Source organism: Hibiscus syriacus, unplaced genomic scaffold, assembly GCF_006381635.1.
Source record: "Hibiscus syriacus cultivar Baekdansim isolate YM2019G1 unplaced genomic scaffold, ASM638163v2 tig00116960_pilon, whole genome shotgun sequence".
Classification (NCBI taxonomy): Eukaryota; Viridiplantae; Streptophyta; class Magnoliopsida; order Malvales; family Malvaceae; genus Hibiscus; species Hibiscus syriacus.
In genome coordinates this window covers 820922-831317 of record NW_024063486.1, presented here as the reverse complement: position 1 = coordinate 831317, position 10396 = coordinate 820922, and the positions used below count along the sequence as shown (strand labels likewise).

Sequence of the window (10396 nt, the reverse complement as noted above, 5' to 3'; positions counted from 1 at the left end):
TTCTTTTAACGAAAGAAAGAAAAATATTACAAAAAGAACAGAGATTAGGTATACCCAATAAGTGCGTGAGTCTTTCTATCATTTTTTCCTAAGTCTCTCCTGAAACTTGACATGTGTTTAGAGGATTCAGATCATACTAAAGATGTTTGAGTAAGAGAACCTCTCCCCTAACTGTCAATGTTATGAGCCTAACCCCAAATATTCGAGTTATCTCTGATGGATTTTCAACTCGAATCCCTCATTTGGCTTTAAGACATCCATTTTGGGTTTTTGTCTTGATCCCCTGTTCCATTTTCTTCTCTTTAGGTGTAGTATCTCTTGACTGAATCAGAATTTATGGGATTAGACAACTCATCTCCATCCATTTCAGTCAAAATCAAAGCTCATCCTAAAAATGCCTTCTTTACGATATAGGGGCCTTCCCAATTTGGCATCCACTTCCCTCGGAAGTCTTTTTGCATGGGTAAGATCTTTTTTTAGTACCAGATCTCCTTCATGAAGTTCTCGAGGTCTAAATTTCTTGTCATGAGCTCGTATCATCCTCTTCTGATACATTTGGCCATGACAGATAGCTCTCAATCTTTTCTAACCAGTTAAATTCAACTGATCAAATTTGTTCTGAACCCTCTCAACCTCTTCTAACTTGAGCTCCATCATTACTCTAAGAGAAGGGATTTCCACTTAAACTGGTAAAACTGCCTCTATCCCATAGACAAGTGAGAATGGTGTTGCCCCAGTCGATGTTCGGACTGATGTGCGGTAAGCGAGCAGAGCGAAAGGTAGCTTTGCATTCCAGTCCCTATATTTTTTAGTCATTCGGGCGATAATCTTTTTGATATTTTTGTTTGCTGCTTCTACTGTACCATTCATTTTTGGGCGATAAGGAGCTGAATTGTGATGCTTGATCTTAAATTTTGCACATATTTCCTTCATCAGGTTGTTGTTCAAATTCAGAGCATTATCTGTGATGATTCTTTCTAGGGTTCCATATCTACAGATAATTTCCCTTCTTAAGAATTTGCACACTACTCCTTTCGTGATATTGGCATATGATACAACTTCAATCCACTTGGTAAAATAGTCAATAGCTACTAGGATGAAACGATGCTTGTTTGAAGCCTTTGGTGAGATTGCCCCAATGACATCTATGCCCCACATTAAAAATGGCCACGGCATGGTCATTACATGAAGTGGTGAAGGAGGAACATGTATTTTATCACCATGGATTTGACATTTATGGCATTTGCGTGCAAAACTGATGCAATCCCTCTCTATTATTGACCAGTAATAACCAAACCTCATAATTTGCTTGGCCATTGTGAAATCATTCACATGTGTCCCACAAATTCCTTCGTGGACTTCTTCAAGTATCTTCTTGGCTTCAACTTTGTCCACACATCTCAGCAGTATCTAATTTTTTCCTTTTTTGTACAAAACATCTCCATCAAGGACATACCCCATAGCCAATCTTTTTAGTGTTCTTTTATCATTTTCAGTAGCTTCAGCAGGGTAAGTTCGACATTTCACATATTGAAGAATATCATAGTACCAAGGGAAACCATCTTCCTTATCCTCTTCTTCAATATTACAACAGTGTGTCAGTATTTCTCTTATACTCATTCGAATGGGCATCATGCGAGCTTCATCATTGACTTTGAACATTGAAGCTAGTGTGGCTAAGGCATCCGCCATCTGGTTTTCTTCTCCCAGGAGATAACTAAAAGTAATCTCCTCAAATCCTTTTATCAGATCCATGACTAGATTCTTGTACTCTACCAATTTAGAATCTCTAGTCATCCATTCTCCACGAAGTTGATAAATAACTAAGGCAAAATCTCTGAACACTTCTAGGATTTTGATTTTGCGCTCAATTACAGCTCGGATCCCCATGATACAAGCTACATACTCAGCCATGTTGTTTGTACATTCAAAAGTGAGACGATTGGTGAAAGGATAGTGATCTCCTTCAGGTGAAACCAATACTGTCCCAATTCCATACTCAACAGCATTTGATGCACCATCAAAATTCATCTTCCATATTTCCTCTTTTGGAGCTTCCTCTTATTCTATTGTATATATGGTCATTAAGTCCTCGTTTAGGAATTCGAATTTTATTGGTTCATAGTCTTTCAGTGCCCTATTTGCCAAAAAATCTGCAATGACACTACCTTTCACGGCTTTCTGGCTCACATATACCAGGTCGAATTCTGCTAATAGCATTTTCCATCTCGCCATCCTCCCATTCAAGATTGATGATTCCATAATATACTTCAAAGGATCCAATCTTGATATTAACCACGTGGTATGGTATAATAAATATTACCTTAGTCTTTTCGTAGTCCAAACCAAGGCACAACACAACTTTTCGATGTGAGAATATCGGGTCTTGCAGTCAGAAAACTTTTTACTTAAATAGTAAATTGCTCGTTCTTTCTTTTCCTATTCATCATGTTGTGCTAGAGCGCATCCCATTAAATTTCCAAAAACGGTCAAGTATAGAATTAATGGTCTGTCAGGAACTAGTGGCAATAGGACTGGAGCATTGGATAGATAATGTTTGATTTTGTCAAAATCTTCCTGGAAGTTATCGTTCTAGGTTCCTGGATTCTTTTTATTCAACAAACGGAAGATTGGATTGCATTTCTCTGTTAACTGAGATATGACCTAGCAATATAATTTAACCTCCCCAAGAATCCTCATACTTCCTTTCGTGTTTTAGGGGCGGTAATTCTAGGATTGCCTTGACTTTATCAGGATCTATTTCTATCCTTTTCTCGCTGACCACAAACCCGAGCAACTTCCCTGAAGTGGCCCCAAAGGTGCACTTGGCTGGATTAAGTTTTAACTGATATTTCCTTAATCTCATTAACAACTTCTTGAGGACTTGAACATATTCTTCTTCAGTTTATGATTTGGAAATCATATCATCCACATACACTTCTATTTTTTGTGCATGATATCGTGGAATAAAGTAACCATAGCTCGTTGATACATTGTCCCTGCGTTCTTTAGCCCAAAAGGCATCACTTTATAGAAAAATGTGCCCTACATGGTTACAAACGTAGTTTTTTCCATGTCGTCCGGATTCATTTTTTTTGGTTGTATCTTTAGAAGCCATCCATAAATGAGAAGAAAACGTGCCTTGCAGTGTTATCGACCGATGTATCAATGTGAGGGAGCGGGAAATTGTCTTTAGGACTTGCACGAATAAGATCTCAGTAGTCAACACACATTCAGACCTTTCCATCCTTCTTTGGAACCGTCACAATATTTGCTACCCACTCGGAGTATTTGGACACTTGTAGGAATCCTACATCGAACTGTTTCTTCACCTCATCTTTTATTTTTAGCAACATATCTGGTCTCATTCTCTGAAGTTTCTGCTGAATCGGCTTGCATTCTGGCTGTATTGGCAGCCTATGTACCACAATGTCATTTTCCAAACATGGCATGCCTTGATAAGACCATACAAACACATCTTTGAATTCATGCAAGAGATGTATAAGATCCTCTCTTGATTCTCCTGAGAGCGAGGTACCAATCTTGACCTCTTTCTTATCATCATCTGTCCCCAAATTTATTGTCTCAATCTTCTCTTGATGGGGTAAAATATGCTTATTTTCTTGCTCAATCAATCTGACAAGTTTAGGATTTAACTCGAATTCCTCATCATCTTTATAACATTTAGATTCCTCTAGACAGATATCATTTTTGAAATCGATTCTTGGTTCAAAAATGCCTTTATTTGTGCAATTGATATCTGGAGACTTGCAAAAGAAGATGAATATGTTTGGGAAAGAGACAAGAATATTTATTTTATTTTTGTTGAAGGCTAAATGACTATCATAGAGAACAAAATAAATGTTTTCCATGAAAAAAAATTAAGTGAAATGCATCATTTTATTAAAATAAGGATTAATAATAGTACGCCCTTACAGTGGATCCCTATTACTTTCAAGCCAAAGTAACAAGGTTGTTATCATGTATTACTCTGATATTTGTTTGAAAAATATAGAGAGCTCCTCAACAGTATAATTATTCAGAATGTATCCAGGAGGGCATGCTCGAATTAATGCCAGAGAGTATTCCGCACTAGTGTCATTTGTCACAACATTGATGCTGAGATCTTCTATCAGGGTTTCAACTTCAATAGCTCCTTCTTTAATCCCTGGGAGCTCTAATGTATTCATCAAAAAAACCCTAGAGGTGAAAGTCTGAGTGATGGGCGGTATGACGATAGGTTCCCCGAAGACATCCTGTCCATGTGCCCTGGTTTTCTTTCTATCCCTCAGCTTCTGGGTATCTTTAATGTATCCTATCCCGAAACAATTTCTCTTAGGTATGGGGCTCAATCCCTCAGTGATTCCTTGCAGCTCCTTCCCCAATCTTTTCCCAACTATAGCTCTCGGGCTAAAGTTTCCTTCAACTACATCTTAGTATTCTTTGAGAGTTGGGGAGATGGTAATTTCTTTCCTTCAGGGACAAAGGTGGCGTTGACGAACTCCAGGGATTAGAATGACGACTTGAGTGTTCTTTCATTTACATCTACATATGGCATATCAGTGGTGATAGAGGCTATGATTTCCTCTTCATCTTTGATGGTTATCAAAGTCCCTTCCATGATAAATATGAGTTTCTGGTGCAGTGAAGAAGAAACCGTTCCATTCATATATATCCATGGTCTTCCAAGTAGGCAATTATAATTCGGGTGAATGTCCATGACCACGAATTCTACCTCAAATATTACAGGACCTACCCTTAGAGGGATTATGATCTTTCCAATGATGCTCTTTTCTGTGCCATCAAATGCTCGGACAGTATTGCCACAAACTTTCATGTGTGAGGTATCTACTGAAAGTCGATTTAAGGTTTCCCAGGGCATAACATTCAATTCTGATCCATTCTCTATTAAGACTCCAGATATGATAACCCCTTTACAGTGAACAGTTATATGCAGTGCCTTATATCTACCCTTGCCATCTTCGGGTATTTCGTCATCATAAAAATAGATAAAATTGTCGGCATTGATGTTGCTTACCAGCCTATCTAAGCGTTCCACTGGTATGTCCTTGGCTGCGAATGTCTCATTCAATACCTTCATCAAAATGTTTCGGTGTACCTCTGAGTGCAGAAGAAGAGACGGTATTGAGATAAGTGCAGGAGTTCTATGGAGTTGTTCCACAATGTTATATTCACTATGCTTCAAGAATTTTAGAAACTCTTGAGCATGCTCAATTTTGACAGGTTCATTCATCTTATCTTCATTTTCATTAATTACAATAGCTATATCCTTTTCTGTTCAACCGAGAGCATAACACCTGCCACTTTTAGTGAAACCTCCAACCTCATCAACTTCACATTCCTTGTGTTCGGGAGTGCTGATTTGACATGAGTAACTCCATGGAACACGTTTGTTATCTTTGTAAGCAAATGGTACCAGTGTTTCTATCACTACTCTCGGTACCGTCTTCCCCTTGTTCACCTCGTAACTTGGCTTATATATAACCAGAACCGGCTTTTTCATCTTTGCGTCGATATTTTCTGAATTGTCCTCAGAGGCATAAACATCTCATTCATTCTTTGTCGGTTCTTCTTCAAAGAATTGCATTTCCTTCTCATCCATCATCTTATGTATTATATTTTTGAATTCATGGCAATCTTGGATCTGATGGCCATCATCACAATGGTATTCACGGTAATTTTTTTATTTTTTCCCCACTGATCCTTTCTTTGGACTCAACAATCCTCTCATGATCATTTGTTCATACACCCATCTTAACGGTGTCTTTACTTCTTCAATGTTTTCTTTTACCTTACGACCTTCATCAACAGCATTAACTCCTTGATTTTGATGATTTGGGAGCAGGTTCGCGGCAATGCATGGTGCCTCAGAGTCATTAAAAGACACGACCTTTGTCCTGATCAAGTCTTCAACCACCCTTTTGAAGGAAATGCATTTTTTGATTAGGTGTCCTCGAATATTGGCATGATATTCATATGTTTCATTCTCGTTATACCACTTAGAGAAAGGTCGTTCGAGCGGATCCACATACTTTGGTGACACCACATGTGATTTGAATAATCCTTGGAAAAGTTCATTGTATATCATTGGGATAGGTGTGAAAGTTGTTTTTTTAGTATTGTTTTCGCGCTTGGTTGTTCCTTGAGGTGTAGAATTTCCAGCTTTCAGTTTATTTATTGAGAAGTTCACATTGTTTACCTCTCCTTCCTTTTTCTTCACAAAGGGCTTCTTCATTGAGTTTTGGCCACCGACAATTTGGCCTTTCTTCAATGCCCTCTCGATCATTTCCCCACACATAACTATGTCGAAGAAACTTTTCATGGCTACCCCCAGCATGTGATCAATTTAAGGGGATTTCAACGTATCAATGAACATGGTTATTAATTATCTTTCAACCAACGGGGGGTGGACTAGGCAGCAATATCTCTCCAGCATTGTGAATATTGACGGAATCTCTCATTGTTCCTCATCTCCATATTCTGGAGAGTAACCCTATCGGGCATCATGTCAATGACATGTTGATATTGCTCTTTGAAGGCATTTGCTAAGTCTTTCAAATACCATATTTTAGCCCGGGTCAGTTAGTTGTACCACCTTGTGGTAGATCCTGTCAAACTTTCCTGAAAGCAATGTATCAGGAAACTATCGTCTTTAACGAAGCCATTTATCCTTTTACAGAACATTGTTAAATGTACAATGGGACATGTCTTTCCTTCGTACTTCTCAAACTCCGGCATCTTAAACTTAGGTGGTAAAACCAAGTCGGGAACCAAACTTAGCTCTACCGCGTTCATCCCATCTTGGGAGCCTTGTCCCCCCATCTTTTTAAAGAAATCTTTGCACCAATCTTTCAGATGCTCAGGCAATTCATTCTTCATTTTCTTGATTTCATCAAAATCTGGTACAATATACTCGTTCAGATTATTTTAAGGATTTGTGACAACTATTTGAGCTTTAGCAGTAGAGGAACCTATGGGATGCCCAGTAAGCTTTTCAGGTGGAATGACCAATCTAGGACTAGACTGTACTAGTGCATATTCAGAAGTCTCGGCCACTGCAGTAGTTTGTTCTTTCCCTTCAATGCCACTGAGCCCAGATAATTTGGCCACGATGTCATTTACCATGTTGGATTGGCTTTGCATTATACGGCCAATGGTGGATCTTTGTGACTGCTCAATCTTAGCCTCCCAGTCTTGTTCATCTTCAAAAGCTTCTCTTGAAGTTCCTTTTACATTTGCTCGAGTTTAACATCCATTTTTTTTGTCTTACTTCTAGTATTATGTGGATGTGTGGCTTCAGAGTGGTTTTTATCAGTTTCCAGGTATCTTTCTTCAAAAGAAATGTTAATAAATTAATACCTTTATTATTATGGTTGTTTTCTATGCACATGAAATGCTTTGAAAATTAATATGTGAATGCTAAAATGCAATAATAAAGAATGCAAAATGCAAATGCAAAAGGTATCGATTTTTAAAGGGAACCATTCTTAGAAAAAGTTTCATTCTTCCAAAAGAGTTCTCATCATTACAAGAGAGATCAATCTACAAATACGGTTTGGCTCTTTCACTTAGTTTCATGATCTCAGTCAACAACTTTCTCTTCATACTCAGAAGATAAACTAGTGCGAAGTAGGATGACTTCGGCTCTGTTGGCAAGCTCTCGTGTATAGTGAGCCGACTCATTTGTGTTATTGCTTTACCCATCATGCGCTCACGTTCCTCAACCAACATCCGGTGGTACTTTATCCTTCCACCCGGCATTCATACGAGTGATTTCTCTTTCCAGGTTGGTGATGTGTACTCGACAGCGCTGAAGCTCACTTTCTAGTCCTCTGACTTGTTCTCGCAAAGATTTATTCTCCTCACGAGAAAGCCTTAAGTTCATCGACTCGGGTGGTACTTGCACTTGAAGTAAGGACTCCTCGAGATGTGTAACATGATCTTTGAGTTTACTATTCATAGCTCGATACCGATTCAACTCTCCTTCAAAACTGACCTGTAGATCTTCCATTTCCTTGGTTAATTATTCCACTTGCCTGTTCTTTGTTTGGAATCTTTGCATCCAAGATCCAATTTTGGCCTACTTTCTTTCGAGAATTCAGTTCCACCCCTGTCTCTCAATCCATACTTCTTCTTTCTGTTGCTTTCTTGCTTCCTCTAATTCTTGGATCCTCTAATTTTTTGCTTCGAGTTCTTCCAATATATTATTCATTTCAGTTTTCAAACCACAAACTCGATGTTTTTCTGCCTCCAACTCCTTCAAGCTAGTTTGCTTCTCAGCCTTCCATTTCTCTGCTCTGCGGTTTTCAATCTTAAGCAGTTTACTCACCTCTCTTTTCTCAACTTTATATATATTCTACAATTTCTTCTCGGCTTCAATTCTCCTAAGTTGGCATTTGTTCTCGGCCTCCAGACTTTGAATACGTCGCTTCTAAATTGCCAACTCTTTACCCCCACTATTGTGATGTCTTGCTAGATCTAGATATTTTCTTTGCCTTTTGTAGGTTGTGGTAATCCCTTTTCAGGTCAGCCAGCTCAAGATCGACTTTCTCTTTATCTTTTTTCAACAACTCACATTGTTTGGCATGGATACCCCTATCAAGGTCTAACATGAAGTTATCTTCTTTGACCTCTTCCATTTCTTTGTCCCATTTCTACTTTTCAGTTTTAAACTCAGCAGTAAGAATCTCTTCTTGTAAGGTACCACCTTGATAAGATCTTCCTAAGGGATAACTTCTCCTTGATCTGGCAAAGAGACATTTTTGTTCTTTCTTGCAGACCTCCAAGCCTCATAGTCTGGCGTGTACATAACATCTCCGGCCACATCTCTTGTTCGAAAGGTTCTTTTTCAGGCAAGAGATAAATCATGTGCTCTCTTCATATAGTGGTATCCATGGTATGTAATTTCATATTTACTCAAATCGCTCGTAACTGGGACAAATTGGCGCACCCTATATTATCTGAGAACCACCAACGAGGCAAAGCTGACTCATCCCCATAATCCTAACAACGAAACATGGTCAAGATCTCCACATCTGAATAAAATGCTAGTATGTCCTAGCCAAGGAACACACCAAGCGATGTCTCGATCATGGAGATTACTGAAAGCTGATATCCATCTTCTCTTTGGCAACCCCTCTGGCCACTCCTTGCTAAGAAATTCTTTCAAATGCGAGTACATGGTAGAGAAACGGTGATAAGATATTTTTTTCTTCCTTCCAAAAGTGGCTACAAATCCAGACAGTGAGTTGCTGGGTGCATCCTATAAATCGACCCCCTTCCAATCTACGAAAATTATTTAAGGATCGGAAAGTATCTTTCAAAATAATTGGTGTCGGATTTATACCCTTCTCTAATCTGTCAAAGAAATATGCAACAGCAGCCTCCACGTGGAACAATATCTTCAGGAATATCACTAGACCATATACAGCCAGAGCAAATATGTCTAATCTCTTATCTTCATCTATGTGCTCGAGTATCACCTTCTTGAGACAATGCCACGAAAAACATTCGCTTTCTCTTTTCTGTTGGATGTGCTTTACTATCCAATTTTTGCCTCTACCAGTAATTTTTACAAGTTTACTTTTAAAGGATTGAACTTTCAGAGGTCTGGAATAAATCCTATCCACCTGCAGGCTCTCGAAGTTAAATAGAGGTGTAAACTCCTCTATTATCGGTATCAAATCTTGTTTGTTGAAAGTGAAGCAGTTGTATGCAGGGTTCCAGAATCAGACCAGAGCTCTAATCAATGGTTCATCTATCTTTACATAAAAGAGATAGACTATGTCACCATATTTCTTGGAACTTCTCTTTGGTAGCTACTTTCCAGCTCTCCCAAATTTCTATAAGCTCTTCTAGATCATTCTGTTTGAAATTGACATTAACATCTATGGACATCTGTGATACATAATCCCTAGGCAAACTGTCTCCTTTCACCCTTTGTGTTTCTTCAGACCAAACTCGGATAAGCGGATTGGGTTCTTCCTTGTTATGAAAACTCTTTTCCATTTTAATGATCGCTCTTCTACTATGATGATTACTTGGTTAATCAACACCTTTATTTTATTTATGATGATCATGCAAAAATGCCAAATAATAAACAATCAAACATAGAAAATGTGTCAGTATAAAAGAATTCAAATATCAAGCAAATCTTATTGAAAGGTAATTGCAACACCTACCCACATGCTTTTAAAATAATAATATGCAGGTAAAGAAAAGAAGTTTAGTATCGTTTTGTGTATACGTATTCTGAGTACCTACTGACGGACAGAGGTTCGGTATGAACTTTATTAATGTGGGTTACTAGGGTTCACTATATGCTGTGTTGGGTTCTAAGAACAAGGTACTCGAATTGTCCATGTTTGTGCCTCCT

General features: G+C 38.4%; 1 protein-coding gene across 1 annotated transcript; it reads right to left on the bottom strand.

The window, feature by feature from the left end:
* Positions 1-585: 585 nt before the first annotated feature.
* LOC120189890 lies at positions 586-2031 on the bottom strand. Its single transcript, XM_039193035.1, has 2 exons — positions 1457-2031; positions 586-661 (listed from the first exon to the last, which is right to left on the bottom strand). Exons 1-2 carry the CDS (start codon positions 2029-2031, stop codon positions 586-588), a joined length of 651 nt encoding a protein of 216 aa, XP_039048966.1.
* Between the last annotated feature and the right edge of the window lie 8365 nt (positions 2032-10396).

Excerpts from the sequence above, each read along its gene's own strand:
- LOC120189890 (XM_039193035.1), bottom strand. The coding sequence starts at position 2,031 with ATGAATTTTGATGGTGCATCAAATGCTGTTGAGTATGGAATTGGGACA. Across the intron at positions 662-1,456 it reads CTAAAAAGATTGGCTATGGG|AGTAATGATGGAGCTCAAGT; the intron begins GTATGTCCTTGA and ends CCCTTCTCTTAG.